General features: G+C 43.0%; 2 protein-coding genes across 2 annotated transcripts in view; one reads left to right on the top strand and one right to left on the bottom strand.

Moving 5' to 3' along the window:
- Positions 1-1022, bottom strand: part of kif21b (kinesin family member 21B) — a 65525-nt gene extending 64503 nt beyond the window's left edge. The window contains exon 1 of the mRNA XM_080462481.1: positions 588-1022. Coding sequence (XP_080318607.1) covers positions 588-628 — 41 coding nt within the window. The 5' untranslated portion in view covers positions 629-1022. The remainder of the gene's footprint in view (positions 1-587) is intronic.
- An 11934-nt stretch (positions 1023-12956) lies between these two features.
- On the top strand, positions 12957-16973 carry lhfpl5a (LHFPL tetraspan subfamily member 5a; the record flags this gene model as incomplete). The annotated part of the gene is made up of 3 exons (XM_080461114.1): positions 12957-13685; positions 16514-16770; positions 16863-16973. Exons 1-3 carry the CDS (start codon positions 13283-13285, stop codon positions 16971-16973), a joined length of 771 nt encoding a protein of 256 aa, XP_080317240.1. The 5' UTR covers positions 12957-13282.
- Between the last annotated feature and the right edge of the window lie 272 nt (positions 16974-17245).

The following is a 17245-nucleotide window of genomic DNA, read 5'->3' as shown; positions in this document are numbered from 1 at the left end:
CATTTGGGGGACATGATCATGATTGATGAGCCATCAGCAGCTACTCACTCGAAATGGCTTACACTGCTTGAGCTTTTGGGTGCATTTCCAACAAAGGCAGTGAATGACACAGCTCTGAAGGAGGAAATCTCTTTGTGCACAATTCATTTGCAGAGGCAGCTAAATGGGGGGGGGGGGGGACGACTGTTTGCAAAGCCACGTCCAGCCGTGCACACAAGCACCCTGGGAAAATGGTGGGAATGCAGGTAGATGCCTGTCAGAATAATTACTCAAAAATTGGTGTGGAGAGAAACGCCCATTCCCCTCCCTGCACCTGGCTGCAGCTGTCCTTGTCACTTCACCTCGTGCTCAATCCTGCACAACTTGTCATGTGGATATAGCATGGCACGGACCCATGCCCTGCTTTATCAGGAGACTCCCGAGCACCACCCACGTATTACAAAACAAGGTGCATTACGGCTGCATGCAGCCCAACATGCAGACACGGTGATCATAATGAGTGCCGGTGCATTAAGCTCCAGGAGGCGCAGACACAATGTGGTCTGCTCCAAGGTGGGCGCGCTTCCAGCAGACAGACCGAGGCTTACCTCAACGCAACCTTCACGCAGCAGTCGCCCTGGTTCGCCATGGTGGCGTTCAATGTGGAGGATTCGTGTTCTCAGTTAGTGAAATGTGTCCCGCTCCTGCTGCTGCGGCGGCGGCGGTTCGGGGGTCTCAGGTCAGCGGGAGCAGCCGTCAAGACCTGCCGGCGGCGAGGTGCCTCATCGGGACTACCGTCTGCTTCCTTTGCTCCTCTGCCGTGGCGGTCATTTCTGTCTGGCTGCTGGCTTGTCACATCTCGGTCTCTGACCCGCTTCTGTTTCTCGTTCCGCGGTCTGTCTCAGCCGCTACATCCTGTTTAAAGTGCGTATGAGCGAAGCCTCGGAGCGCCGCTGTTGCAGCCACACCGTCTCTCTCGTTCGGTCACGCTGGAGCGGTATGGAGCCGTGAACCGGAGGGGGCGGTGCTGCCTTCACGGACTGTCCGAAATATTAACTTCGAGCGTTTACACGCTTTGCACTAGTGTGGGACCACTCCCCTCTCATCAGACGTTCAAATCTAAACTCTAGAGCTGCAAAAGTGACTTCAGCATGCAGATAAAATATAATATTTAACCCTTTAACGCTTTCATTCAAATATCACACCCCAGAATGTTGTGTTATCGTAATTCAATACTTCTTCATGTAAAACACACCTTTATGCCATTCACACTGCACCCCAAAAAGAATCCAACATTTCACAATTTCCAGCTTTAAAATTCTTTATATTGAATACATTTCTTAACGAATGTATGTAATTGATTGGTATATATTGTATTATTGGCACAAATGTACCCTAAATATGATTGACTGAAAGTATTCGGCATATTTCTGAAACCTTGTACAAATATTTCATAGTTTAGTGGTGATATTTTCCATTGGAATTCTTTGATCAAGTGAACTGGCTGGACAGAAAGCAAACAGCAGCTCCTATCTCAACATTTAGCCAAACAATTAGATGTATTTCTGTGATTGTCATCAAAGTAAGTTCAAAAGAGGCATGCCCAAATGCAAAAGTTACCGACTATGATTTTCTTGCATAATCTTTCAAAAAGTTCTTTCCTGCAATTTGATTGGAAATATGACACCCTACTGAGTTTAATATTTAATCAACTATAATGTATTCACACCCTACCATGCTGGCAGCCCCGTATCTTTTACTTCCGACAACTAATGCCTTGTTTCTGATGCTGGCTTTTCTCTATGATTGATGTTTGGAGAGAAATAGAAGGTAATAAAAGTAATGTAGGAGATAAACAGCTCGAAAGGCCCCATACAGTAAAATATGTGTCAGCAATTTCTAAACTATAGTTCTTTAATGCTATGTGTTCAACATAACTACTAGTGTTTTGCTATATATACTGTATATATGTATACATCTAAATAGTTCTCTTGGAAGTAAAGTAAAGGTTGCAGAACCCCCCCCCCCCCCCCCCCCCCCCCCCTCCCTGAGCCACATAAGAGCCCAGTTATGAATACAAATCTAACATTTCATCCATCCAGCTCATAGCCACCCTGGAAGGTTAGACTTTACCAGGATAACTGAGAAACGCCAACATATGTTCACGTTCACTGGTCAGAAAATCAAGTTTTGAATTGTGGGTGAAAGCTGGAAGACCCAGAGAAAACCCACACATGGACATGGAGAACATGCAAACTTCCATCAGAAAAATCCCTGGAAACCAGGCACAGCAGTCTCCTCGCTATGGGTGAGAGTGTCAACCATAACACCTCTGTTTCATGTATGCCCCTCACTCAAAAAACTCATTGAGATTAAAAGGTTGCTCATATCAACCATGTATACTCATTAACTACTACAAAAACAAGCTTTTGTTGTTGTTGTGCTGACCGAGATACAGACAATTAGTTTAAAGTGGAAAGTCAATATGTAAAGATGTATGTCATCACACATGACACTGTAACTATGAATGTCAGAAACTGTCCACTATTTTAAAATATTAATCTGGCAAGTAACTGTTGATTGCAGGAAGCCAGACCTTCACTCTCTCACATATATAGTGGTGTTATGAAGAGAAATGACCAAATGTGTTGTTGTTTTTTCAATGTATTGATGTTGCAAATGCATCTAAAAGCTGGTCTTTATACAATACTTAATACTGAATCAATGTAATACATACACTGCAACAGTTACACTGAAATGGAGAGATTTTCTGTCATGTGAGGTAATGAAACGAGACGGAGAGTCCCTGAATGCAGCATAATCGCGTTTGATTGGCACAACGCTGAACCAATCACTGAATCAGCCCCGCCTTCCTGGAAAGTAACAGACCAATTAGCGGCCCTAACATGTTGTTTTTGGCCCCGCCCAGCGACACACCCACCACAGACTGTAAAGATTACAAACCCTGGGGTGTGCTGCACGCTTTCTACAGGCAGCCGCATCTGAAATGTGTTAAACGGCCATAAACGGAGGCAGCCTGTTCCCACGGCAAAGAGGAGGGGCCACCGGTTTTGAACACCTTACAGGTCAAAGGTCAAAACCCATTCAGAGGTCAAAATGTTCTAGCTGAGAGGTGGAGTTCATTTGCTCTGATTAGAAAGTTCAGCTTCTTTAAACTTCACCCCCCTGCAGGACATGTTCTCCAAAAGGGGAAGTTTAAATCTTCTTTCTAGATGAGTCAGGCTCTTTCTCTGCCCTAAGCCAGTTTTTCATCCAAAGTCTTTCTTCCTTATCGCTATTGTTGAGATCCATTTTTTAAGTCCTTAAGAGGGATATGTGCTGAATAGTTCGGCCCGCTATACTTAAGTCAATGGTGTTACTGGGGCACACTGCGGCAATCTTTACAAATCCTTATTCTCCCTGTCTTGAGTGACTCTCACATCCTCAAGTGATTGCATCAAACATGACCAAGGGTTTGTCAATTTCCACACATTTCCTAACACAGCATAAACACACTTTATGGCACGATTTCACAAAACCAGGCTGCTTTGTTCAAGTGGCTTATATGATTGAATATAGATGTTAAGTGCACTGGAAAGAGATGGCATGATCACCTGTAATCTGACCATAAACAAACATTATCTTAGGGGGCAGAAAATAGGCAAAGTCACCACTGTTATGAAACACACTCGTGCAAATCGTGGCAGGGACTGTAAACCAATTCTGTATATGCAAAGAGCTTATGAGAGAGAGTGTGTGTGTGTGTGTGTGTGTGTGTGTGTGTGTGTGTGTGTGTGTGTGTGTGTGTGTGTGTGTGTGTGTGTGTGTGTGTGTGTGTGTGTGTGTGTGTGTGTGTGTGTTGTCCCGAGGTCCAGGTGGCGACGCGAGTGCAGCACAAGGCTTCGATCCCCCGGAAGCAGTGTTGGATTCCACACAAGATTACCGTCCAGTTACGAGGATAAAGCGACAATCCTCCTAGGATCTGCCATCCCCAGCCGCCACAGCTGGGACAAGAGAGCATATATACAAAGGGTGGCACACAGAAACGCACACTCGCCTTGCTTTTGTGAACTTTTAAGATCAACTCATAAGACGCGTTACATAATTAGTCTGCAGTGTTTTCCTCAGCGTATGGAAAAAAAACCATTTTATGCCTCTTCGGGCATGTTTACAGATTTCCAGCATACTGCGGATGATTATTTCCTCTGAATGCCACCTCTTCAGTGCTTTACAGCGTCTGAAAGAAGCACATTTCGTAACCACGTTGTGTGGGTTCTAAGACGCTGAAGATATTTTAATGTTGCCATTGCCAAACTGCAAAATAATCCATGTATTTGGGGTTTCATTCAAAACAACAGCACCCCAAATGCATAAGAGACATTAGAATACAATGAGTCCAGCTGCCCTCAGGTTCTTGTCAGTCACGGTGAAGTCAGCGATTTATTCTCCTGCTCAGATGTGACACTTTCCTACACACTCAGTATTTCTGGATGTGTGTGTGTGTGTGTGTGTGTGTGTGTGTGTGTGTGTGCGTGTGTTTCTGGGGCTTATGATAATATCCCGCCACGCAAATATGACTCATAACTGTAATATGCTGCAATCTTTTTGGAGCACTTAAAATTCTGAGTTATTAATATATTAATATATAGGATATAATTTATCCTCCTCTTGATATAAAATAGTGTGAATATAAAAAGAAACAGACAAGGTTTGGCAGCTTGAGCAAATTAAGAGGGGTTTTTTTTTTCACTTTGAGTAAAAGCAGACTTGACATTTGGTAAAATAATCATGTGTTCATGTTGTTTTTATTGTGTTTGACAATTTTGAAGCAAAATCAGATGGTAAAACTGAAGATGCCCAAGAAGCTTGATAATACATGATGATTGAATATGAATATGAATATGAATATGAATATGAATATGCTGCTCTCTCTCCTCATAACTGGACGATAATCTTGTGTAGAAGCCAACACTGCTTCCAGGGAGTCAAAGCCTGTGCTGCACTCACATTGTTCAGGCCCTTGAGTCTATCTGTGCAGTCAGGTCCATAAATATCTGGACAGTATTTGGGTGAATTGTTTGGCTTCAAACCTTTAGGCTGCCATTGACCGCAAAGGATTTGTGTCCATCCACTTTCTATATTGCTTTATTCAGGGCGACTGGGTGCTGGAGCTACAACTCACTAGGGCTGAAGGCAGAATGCACCCGGGACAAGTTGTCAGAAGGGCCGTCGCTGTCATTGAGCATTGTGTATGTAATAAAAAATAGTTAAAACAACTGGGTGGTTTTATTAGTGGATTCACACACACATATTCACAACACATACTGAAATCACTTGTTTTAAATGTTTCAATTTTAATTGAATTTTGGTCTTCATTTTGGTCGCTACTTGGGATAATGAGTGGTGGAGCTCAGTATTTCTGAAACTCTGGCTCCAGTCCTGGTTGTCAGTCCATCACAGGACAGACAGAGACACACACACACACTCCCATTGACACCGAGGTACAACAAGGAGTCAAGAGTTAACATCATACACATGTTGGAGGAAGGAAATCAGAGTACTCAGAGAAAACCAGTGCATGTACAGGGAGAATATACAGCAAGGTCCTTAATCCTGGAATAAGCTGGATGCTGATCTCTGCATTATTGTGTAGCCTCCAGTTCCATTTAATCCTTACATAATTAGATCAATGTCAGATCAAATTCCATTAGACCAGGACTTATACAAACTGGAGATTTTAACAAACATGATTCCCGTTTTGGCTGGATGGTGGTGAGGTGGTTAGCACTGTCGCCACACAGGGAGAATTATCCTGGTTTGTTTCCACACTTTCTGTGTGGAGTTTGCATGTTTCCTTCTGTGGGTTTTCTCCAGAGATTTATTGGTTTATTCTCATAGTCCAAATACACATTTGGTTAATTGGCAACTTTAAAATCACTTGTAATTTTGTGTATAATTGTCTGTGTGAGCCCTGTGATTAACTTCAACTCAAGTTGATTAGATGATAAGGACTGGTGACGATGTCCAGGAGTGTATAATCCGCCTTCCAGCTGCTGTCATCAAGTATTGACCCCAGCTCCTCGGACCCTAAATTGGATCAAGCCTGATCTAAAAATAAGAATAATAATGGAGCTTTCAAAACAAGTTTGAAAAAGATTTTCGATTCAATGCAATGTGTTTTGGGAACCTCAATAAACCATCTTGTGTAACGAATAGAATGCACTTAAAGTGAATATAGTCTCCTCGGCTATATAATTTCTCCAGTCTGACTGTCTTCAGTGGAAAAGACGAGAAGCAAAAAGAAATGGAAGATGAAACTGCACCCTAATGTATTCTCCATCCGTTTTCTTTTACTTTGAAGTGCCTATAATCCCTCACATGCGTTTTCTATATTTGGCTTTGAAGCTCCATAAACTAATCCCCCATTCTTTACCGTAACAAAACAGTTTGAATTGGCCAGGATTACGCAAACGCACATTTGACGACTCACTGGCTGGCAGAGAAAGAGGTGCATCCTCGAAAAATGAAAAATCAGGCCGGTGAATTACACACAGTTGTTCCACATTTAGAGTTTTTCCCTTTTATTCTCCCCGCAGTTCAAATGCTTGGCTGAGTTCAATAAGTAAGCATGGCTGTGTGATGGCATCTGTATGTTACACGTGTGTTTCAGAGAAGCTGCTTATGTGTTGCAGATTTATGTGTGTCAGCTGCACTGGCATACACAGGAGCAGGCCTCTGCCAGTTCCTGGCAGTGTAAGACCTCCTGTCGTGCTTTGTCCACCCCTCATCCTGCAGGCCGAGTTCATATCTGACACTGAGGAGTCTTTAGTGCAAGCCGAGGCCTGCTCGATATTAACAGTGTGATGGGAGTTAATGCAAAGAAACAGACAGAGCGGCTCAGTCAGAAGGGAACAAAACCCACGTTCCAGCTTCTCTAACCTTATTCTGGGATCACTGACATCATGGTGTGTGTGTGTGTGTGTGTGTGTGTGTAGTACTTTGTTTCAAGTAAGATTAATTTGCCTTGAACGTTTTGTCTTTATTTAAAATGACACTAGTTATAAATTTTGCTCTAAAGTGGCTCTAATATGCCACCATTTTTAATAATAATGATAATGTCTTGGTTTTCTATAGAGCTTTTCAGGACCCTAATAGACGCTTTACATTGCATCATTCATTCACTCCCTGGTGCTAAACTACGTATGTAGCCACAGCTGCCCTGGGGCAGACTGACGGAAGCGAGGCTGCCAACTATGCCATCGGCCCCTCCGACCACCACCAAGCATTCACTCTCACACTGCATACACACAGGCAGATTTGGGTTCAGTGTCTTGCCCAAGGACACTTCGACATGTAGGCAGGCAGCGATGGGAATCGAACCTGCAACCATACGATTGGGCGACAACCGCTCTACCAACCGAGCCATTTTTAAAAGGAAGACAAGCAAAGGTGTCTCCCCCATTTCAAGGTTTTCACAAAAGACTTCTACATTTACCCTTTTTATTCTAATTTGTCAAAGACTTGGCAAAAAGAAGATACATCTCTAGCGACACTGAGACATAAAGCACTCTTGTGACAATCATTGAAGTTTCCCCTGGCAGGAGCGTAATAGAGGGTGTTGCAGATGTGTGGTATGCACTGTCAGAAGAGCTTTATGGGAGAAAGAATTCAGAAAGAGGAACGTATGATACTTAAAAAGGATTTAGATACACTTGAGCCCGCAGCAGCCTGAATACAGGACATCAGTCCAAGAATGGTATAACGGACAGAATGATCCGTAATGAGTCATGGACATGATCCACTAGAAAGTAGACCTACATTCCCCATCCCTGAGGCACTCACTGACCCACACTTTACTGCGCCTTCATCCCGAGCTCCCTGCTGGGCTGTGAGGGGGGCGGCCATGGTGGTGGTGACTGGGGCTGGAAGGTGGCTTTGCCTCAGGGTGTGACCGACACTGAAGGACATCTATTGACCACATTACTGCTGCATCCCATAGCAGAACATGTAGGCGGGTATGTGCAATTGCTGGAGTTGTGGAGTCCTCAGAGGAACGACAACATTTATCATTCTTTTAAGAGTGAACATTTAGGAGGTTGGAATTGAGCTATGTTTAGATGCTGATTGGTGAGGGTTAATGTTCAGCTAAGGGGCTATGGAATGCAGTTATGCCAATGGGTGGTCCCCACAAGTAATGCTGTGCAGATGCCTATGTGTCTTTCCACACATGTGCACATGGACACGTTAACACTTTAGTGGCAACCAAAAAATGTGGGAACTTGTCTTTTTATGATAAAAACTAAGAAAGGCCCATCGGAAAAATCCTATTCTTTTAGATTAAGTTGAGGTTATGTGGTTGAGATCAGGAGTCTTTTTGGGGTCTGACATTCACGCTGCACATGTGGGGTACGGCCTATTGTGTGAGGCCACAATTTAAAGGAGACATATCATGCTTTTAAATCCTTCCTTTTTACATATAAATCATACAGTTGTGGTCTATACAACGCGAAACTGCAATGCTTGGGTCTGAATTCCTCATTATTAGAGCTCCACAGGCCCCTTTTCAACCCCTTTTCTGATGTGCTTCTGAGAGCAACTCGTTTTGGGGCGGTCTCTTCAAATGCAAATGAGACACTTCATACCCCGCCTCCTCTCCAGGTTGCAGAGGTGACACTCGGTTCAACGTCACCCTGTTCGGCCATCTTTGTAGTTTGATAGAACAGATACAATTATCTAGCGGCGCAGAAACTTTATATTCACACATTATTTACAAAATGTCAACAACGGAAGATTTGTCCATCCAGCCATACATGTTGGAGCCAGAGTCGGACCCGGCGGAGCGAGATGAAAATGACGATGATGCACCTGAAGAACAACGTCTTCATATGGATGTAACGCAATGGTGTGTTACTATATTTACACTAACTTCTCCATCCATGCCCACTACTACAATACTGCGTGTATTACAACGACTATTTAACACAGAAGTTACATTATAATCTAAAACGAGCACACAGCGCTAACATATGAAGACGGTGCAACTGCTAATGCTAACAAAACAATGACAGGGACGTCTTATCATCACACTTTTTAGCGTTATATACAGCTTACCGAAGTGCTCTGTTCGTCGTCTCCATAGATAGAAGGAACTGACCGCTCAATCAGACGAAGTCTTTCAGCAAATCCTTCTTTATACTGGCGGAGGTTGCTGAAGCAGTCGTCCTTAAAGTGATTCGCGCACACAAAAATGACCTTACCCACAGATGTGGGTACATTTCTGTGAAAAATAAAACTCAACCAGGCACTTCGAAAAGGTTCTGATGCTGGGAGACGGTGTAACGAAGCTTGTGGGTTACTACATCCAACAACCGAACATTTCGACTTATCCTCTCGTAACTTCGGTTGGACTACAAAATCGCAGCGAGAAACAAAAATGGCGGATTGCTCGAAATGTCGATGTCCTAATTTGGCAGTTCCGCTGAGAATACTGTGACGTCATTGTTCAAAAAACGTAATAGAGAATAGAAAAATCGAAACCGATCGCAAAATATGACCAAAACAGAATATAAAGATATCAACGGAGCACCTGAAGAGACTACTTTGAACTTTTCTGTACTTCTAAACACTCTAAATATACAACAAAATGCATTTAAGGGCTAAAAAAGTGGATTTAGCATGATATGTCCCCTTTAAAGGTTGAAAAACACTGTAGTTAGATACTTATTTGGTTTTGGCTTTGAAGAGACAGAGAGAGAGAGAGAGAGAGAGAGAGAGAGAGAGAGAGAGAGAGAGAGAGAGAGAGAGAGAGAGAGAGAGGTCAACAATCGGTGGTTGTTCTTCGGTTCTCTGCCCCAAGGTTATTCCATGTTTTCTGCTTTTCCTCACACATTCACAAAAGACTAATAGAGCTCATCTCTGTCAGCTGACATGAGACAGACCCCTTCATAGCTCAAGGATCAAGCTGTCCTCACTTCTTTAAAGTCAAAGAGAAGCATAAATTGTTCTGCGCACTTACGTACTTAGACAGAATCCATGTGTGAAACGTGGACGTTTACAACATTTCTGTGAGTGGGGAAAGAGAAAATGTCTCGTTAAATAGTATAGTAATGATTTGGTTTTTTTAAATGTGCTACCACTGTCTCTTCACCCCATCACCTACCATCTTGTTTCTTTGAGGACATCCTAAACCTCGTTTCTATGGAAACAGCTTCTGAAGGAGACGGGTAAAAAGGGACAGGAAGATATGCTGAAACGGCAGAAAAGCCTCTTTGTGCCCACAGAGGCTTTCAGAGCGGGACGGACTAAAGAGGGCTGAGAAGGTTAATCACATGCACAAAGCCTCCACCCTCAGCAAAAGACACGGTGACCGAGACACCAGGAGCATCACCAGACTCCTGAAGTGTCCCTCAAAGCCAAATCACTTCACAGTCTACTTTGACTGAGTTTGTGTGGAAATAAGTCTTATATTTCTGCAGGAGGACAGGCCGCATGCATGTTCTCAGTGTCAGTGGGATCTCATTCATTCGAATCGGTGGATTCAATTAGAGAGCCGTTCGTGAGTAACATATCAGATTATATGATGGACTCGAGGAGAAAACCCTGGCATGTGATCCGGTTTAAATCCCGAACCTCGTCTTTGACAACAGAGAGACACACAAACGCGTGGGCAATCTCACTTCATTTTATATTGGAAAATTGGATTGCTGCTCCAAATAACTTAATTATAAACAGTTTCTGCCGCCACTGGGGCTTTGTCATTTAATAAATCCTAAGTGCATTGACACAGTATTGCCTACCAACACATGTTGGCATATACACTGCTGCATGTCTAAGCGGTTACAACAATAAAGAGCAAATAAATGTGCAGACTATAACAGCCCTTGGAGTATAGTCAGGTTAAACAGAAAAATGATGGATTGTGGATCAAAAATCAGGCCGCAACATTTTTTGCTCAGACGGAGCCTGGGGTGTATAAATGTTGGCTGTCAGCATCATGTATATGAAAAAAAAACCTACGGTCAATATGTTGGTGTTGTCACAGCGCAGCATAGTATATGTGAGCATATCGGCAGAAAAATAATGTGATAATTTGTTCCATGAATTTCGAAAACTGCATCGCAGCATTTAGACACCACACGACTGTACACATCCAACCACTGTGCTTCTCCACTTATCCACCTTTTATTAAACTCACATTGAAACGCAGAGACGGGCAGCCATACACACATTCCCATTCGCATAATCAACCAACAAGTTTACAGACAAACCAGGCTGACCAGGGAGAAAAGGCAAAGTCAACAATAAGCCCCCGAACATGGGATTTCCTTGCTGTGAGGCGAGATTGCTCACCATGACACCACGGTACGGCCCGTGCAAAGACAGACTTTCACACCGCCTTGTGTAACTTCATGATTTAATGCAACACATGCAAAATTATATTTATGTGTGTTTTTATGATTGACAAGAAACGCCATTATTTACAGACAACTCAAGCTGTCAGGCATTGGAGGATGAAAATGCTATATTTTGCATCTTGTGGTAAACTGCCGGCTATTAGGTCAGTAGCCTTTGGAAGAAAACATGTGATTATTGCACAATTTTATACAAGCCACATAACAGAAGAATCAACATGCCGCTTACACGTGATTGCGTCAGCAATGATTCTTTTGTTGTTACATTCCAGAAGGATTTTGCACGCCAATATATGTCAGGTCTGAATGTTTCCTCCTTCGCTGACATCCACCAGCCGCCCCACACACACTTTATTCTTCATCAGAGCCGAGGGACTAACTAACTTATTTGATGTCAGCAGCAGCTGTTTGGTGTTGGAGAGTGTAGCTCTGCAGCTCTCTCTAGTGTTCGCCTGCAGTACATACAAGCAGGACTCAATAACGTGCTGAAGTTTGATGTCATTGTTCAGGAGAAAACCAACACAAACAAAGACATTTTTGGGCGTGTTCTCAAGGTCTATATTAGGAGAGACACTTTTCTGTTTTACCAGAGAAAAAAGGGTCAGAAACACATGAAGACTGCAGTCACATGAAGACGATCAACTACAGCATGAATTTAAAGTACAGATTTGAAAAATAAACATGAAGATTTTGTTGAAAGTATATATATGTGAATATACAATAATTGATTATATTTTTTAATTTGTGAAGAAAAGTTGATCTTGAGTTGTTGGTCTTCTAGATGAAAAGACTATTGAGTGGAGTAACGTAAACTCATTTATAGCCTCACTTCATGATGTTTAGATACCTTTGCCTTATTGACGATCATCCATCCAACTTCTATGCAGCTTTATCCAATTTAGACTTTGGTTGAATGTAGGTCAAACACACAATGACCCACGCTCACACAGTACAGGCACATTTGTCTGTAACATGTTTTAGACTGTGGGAGTACCTGGATGAAACCACATAGGGAGAACATAGAAACATCTGGACTCGTATCCAGGAAATTCATCCTGAGAGTCCTAACTGCTTTTTTGAGGTGATTTTGTATAAATATTTGTTTAATTTGTGTCATTTTCTTTCTCAGTCACTGTTTCTAATTTAGACCGGAGCTCCCAGCATCCTGCAGTCTGTGGCTGGTAATCTGACCATATTGTTGCATCCAGTTACAGAAGGACTGAAAAGAGCTTAGTGCTTCTCACAGCTGCAGCATGATGATGATGCTTACCCATAGGCTCAAGGCATTAATAATAATGATGTTCAGTCAGGAGACTGTGTTGAATAGTTTGAAAAAAAAAATTGCATCAATTGAAAGGATCTGAGAACCTCCTCCTTCCCTGCCATGATGTAATATTTATGCAAAATTAAAGAAGAAATCAAAAGGAGATGAAGCCATCGGAATAAGTGACTGGTGTCCTTCATTGTGACACAGCTTTGCTCAGCATCTAGAGAAGTTCTCACTATGTCAGCGGATCTTTTAACCATTAATGATTCATGATGTGTGGATCACAACATGCTCCAAAGAGGAAACGGTCTGCCCCTACAGAGGGGACACAAGCAACCGTCAGACAACCCAAAACAAAACACTTAATTGCCACTGTGGCATCCCCCCGTTTTTCAGGGACTTCTCACCTCTGAGGGAGAAGTTAATTGGAGCTCATCACAGGTGTATTTCCGGCACCGAGAGCAGACAGAGGAGCCGCTTCAGTGGATTCAGTTTAGACGACGCGCACATGAGGATATTACCGGGATTATATACTTTGTTTGACGTGTTTAGAAGTGTTTTGACCATTCCAGCCGCTCTTGGCACTACTTGAAGAGACAGTTGAGAGTTTCCCCCACCTGTTACCATGCTCCCTGCTCAGGAAGCTGCCAAAATCTACCACACCAACTACGTGCGTAACGCGCGCGCCGTGGGCGTCCTGTGGACGGTCTTCACCATCACCTTCGCAGTCATCACCGTGGTGGTCTTCATCCAGCCCTACTGGATCGGGGACAGCGTCAACACGCCGCAGGCCGGCTACTTCGGCCTCTTCCACTACTGCATCGGCAACGCGCTCACCTCGGAGCTCACGTGCAAAGGGAGCGCGCTGGACTTCGGCTCCATCCCGTCCGGCGCCTTCAAGACGGCCATGTTCTTCGTGGGGATCTCCATGCTGCTGGTGGTGGGCAGCATCGTCTGCTTCAGCCTCTTCTTCTTCTGCAACGCGGGCAGCGTCTACAAGATCTGCGCCTGGATGCAGCTGGCCTCCAGTGAGCTCTCAGGGTCTCCGTGCGTTTTGGTTTGTCTGTGGCGTGAGTTTGTCTTCGTGGAAAAATAACTGAAGTGAGAGAAGATCTACAAGTGGTGCTAATTCACATTTTACCAGCTGCAATCTATTTAGGAGAAAAGACATGTCTAAACAAATACTCTGGAGTTTACCAACATGGTATTGAAACAAGGCTTCGCATGCGTTAAGCGCATCGACACAATGTAAACATGGAAAACTTTGGGTTCACTTCTCAGCACTTCGCTGTCCATTAATCACTGAGTTGACTGCAATAGAAAGAAAGCTAAATTTATTGAGTCCATTAGGGAAATTACTTACTCTGTATGGCAAGGGTCTGCAGCATGTGGCTCTGGGACCACGTGTTTCAGTCCTCCTGTAGCAGCTCGCTGACGTTTTCAGAAAGTTATTAGTAAATGTTCTGCTTGCATGTTAATTTTGGGATTTAAAAAATAATATACATTTTTATATAAAATCAGAATAAATAAAATAAATGCTTTTTTTTCAGGAAAATAAGAAAAAATAGGTAAAGGGGAAAACGGAAGACGAAAGGAAAACAAAAGAAAAAGGAGATGAAAACTAAAGAAAAACCGTCTAGCATGGCTAGACCTGCTGCAACCATGAGGAAATGTACAACATAGAATAAAATAGCTAAAGCAGGAAAACCCATCAGAATAAAATGCTAAAAGAGCTAAAAATGTCATGAAATATATCTAAATAGTACCTATGACACTTATTGAATGCAACCTAAAGTTTTATTTGAATAGCCGTTTTAAAAAAAAAAAAATTTAATTCTTCATTTCAGAGAATTTACAGGTTTTGCAACTCCAGCGAAATTTTATTTTGTGGAGAATATGAAAATGGCTCTTTTAGTCGTAAAGGTTGCAGACACCCTGCTATAGGTAATCTTTAGGGGAGTGCCCTGGTGAAGCCCCTGAAGGAGCTGGAGGTCCAGGGCCGTCCCTGTCAGTTGTAGGATTCCAAATCTTTGAACCCAAGGTTCCTTCTATAACCTTTAAGTCACCGATGCCCTCGTAATCAGCATTTTGTCCCCAAACATTGCTCAAACAATAGACATAAGTACATTTGGAAACACGTTCCAGAGAAATGTGTTCACATATGACACCATTTATTGGTTTGCAGGTCACCTCTGCCCATCAGAAGGTCTTAGCAGCATCTGAAATGAATTCATTCATGTTTTTTTTCAATTAATAAACTACATACTAATCTTTTGAGATTGGTACAGTGAGTTTATACCGTACAATAGGTCCTCTCCAAGTAAACTGACCACCTATTAGTTTGGTCATATCCCGCCATAATAATGAAGTATTCCATTGCTCGTGTTTCTTTGTGTTCCAAAAACAAATAAATCTTCACTTCACAGCAAGAAAGTATACATCAGGTATTGGAAAGATAAATGTCAGTAATTGTCTCCGGGTACAAGGGAATGATGAGCCTCACAGAAGAGCTTGCACAGTGTGGAAAAACTACAAAAACACTTTGGCTGAAGTCAATAAAAGTCAATGCCCATAGTCATACTGCAGTATCAGCTACACTCGGTATGTTGCCTAAAACTCATCATGAAGCTCATTTTCATTACAAGCAAGGTCAGCACATCCAGCGCACTGCGTGCATTATAAGAGGATATTCAGTCTGAAAAATATGTAAACCAAATCCACAATGCTATTTGCAGCACTTAATTTCAGGGAGATGTCGGTATACACGCCTAGTAAGCAAGTGAAACACGATTCTGTGTGTGAAACATGAAGCAGCGTGTGAACAGATGTAGCTGCAAGTGAAAGGACCGGCCTGTAAAGAAACCACTAATGAGATTATCCTGGAGGTGTGTTGTTACACTTTCTCCTCTTCCTCTTCAGTCCTCTCACGCCTGCTGCTGAGCACGTGTGTTCAGGTATCACAGGTACCCTTCACCTCAGAAGAGGTGAAGGCCTTATGAGTGGCAGCCTTTTCTATTATACTGGTATGCAAGTGAAGTCTAGTTTAGAGATGGATTGTTTGCAGAAATATCCTGTCTGAAAGCATTTTTGAATGATTTTTCATGTGTTGTAGTTAAATATCTCTAAATTTGAGTGATACTTTGAGAATAAGACGGTGCTGGTGAGATGTGTTGCACGTTGCTACGCTGAGGTGGGATGACGTAGGGCCAGCTGTCTGTCTGCAGAGTCAATAATAAATGAACAAGTTCGGCTTTCTGGAGTTGTGATCCTGGGTGAGTTGCTTGGCAACTCAAGGTATGTGCGTGTGTGCATGTGTTTGGTTTCTCCAGTGGTTTCCTTGTCATGTTTGTTATTTGAGCACTGGAGCTATGACAATTTGCGCTATTGCTCCTTACCAGCGACTCTGTCATCATCCAAAACGTGACATAAATGTCCAAGTTTTCCCATTGGATTATGTTAAATATATTCTCTGCAATATTTTTGTCAAAAACCCCAAAAAATAATGACAGTAAAGCAGGAGAGGAATCTATTGGAACAAACTTGCCAATAAGCCCTCCTTCAACCAGCCCAGTCATTTCTGCAACTTTGTATCTCAAGATGATGCAGTGAGTCTCCATCACTTTATTAAATTCACTTTTTATTTCTTTTCAGAGTCTGACTTGAAACTGACAGGATAGGTTTTTCTTTTTGTCAACAGGAAACTGAAACCAGGAGGGAGAAATGATGGCTCATTACTGCCACCCAGCGCATAAAAATGGCATTACTTGAATGTTTTGCTTCCTTCGGGCCGCTGATCAGGTGCTTGATTGAGATTAAAAAGCACAAGCTCATGATGGATCATCATCCTGTCTCTCAGGTACCTGCATGGTGATCGGCTGCATGATCTATCCTGACGGCTGGGACTCGGATGAGGTGAAGCGCATGTGTGGCCAGCGGACCGACAAATACACCCTGGGCAACTGCACAGTGCGCTGGGCCTACATCCTGGCCATCATCAGCATCATGGACTCGCTCATCCTCTCCTTTGTGGCCTTCAGCCTGGGCAGCCGGCAGGACAAGCTGCTGCCTGAGGACTTCCAGGTGGAGGGAAAAGGTACCAGGATGAAGGGATGTGTAGAATGGATGGCAATTCCATTGTTGAATGCAATTGACTTGACTGACAATTAAATCTGCCTTTCAGTCATGTTTGTGTTCTCTTTCAACAGATAATGCCTGAATTATTGGTGAATGTCAAGAACTTCACAATGACTGCGACTAACTTGGAGATTGACATCGACGACAGCTTCAAGATGGTCACCGGCAATCTAAAAAGATAATGTCGTCCTCGAAATCATCACAGTATGGAGAGGACAGAGAGGCTTTGCTGACTGCAGACTTTTTGACTGTAAATGCCGAACAACACTCATTGTAACTCTCAGTAAAACCTTCCCAATGGCGTAAATCAGTGGCGCTTTGTCTGTGGATCTCATTAGTCATTCACCTATAGATGGCAGCCCAGCATAATTCTGTTTGTTTTTCATTTTTTCATCACGTCTTCAAAGAATCATTGAGTGGAGGTGGTGTTGGTTATTTCAACCCTCTGCAAAAC

This window comes from Lipophrys pholis (assembly GCF_963383615.2).
Source record: "Lipophrys pholis genome assembly, chromosome: 4".
Classification (NCBI taxonomy): domain Eukaryota; kingdom Metazoa; phylum Chordata; class Actinopteri; order Blenniiformes; family Blenniidae; genus Lipophrys; species Lipophrys pholis.
Note: the sequence above shows the minus strand (reverse complement) of the source record. Positions and strands in the feature narration are given on the sequence as shown.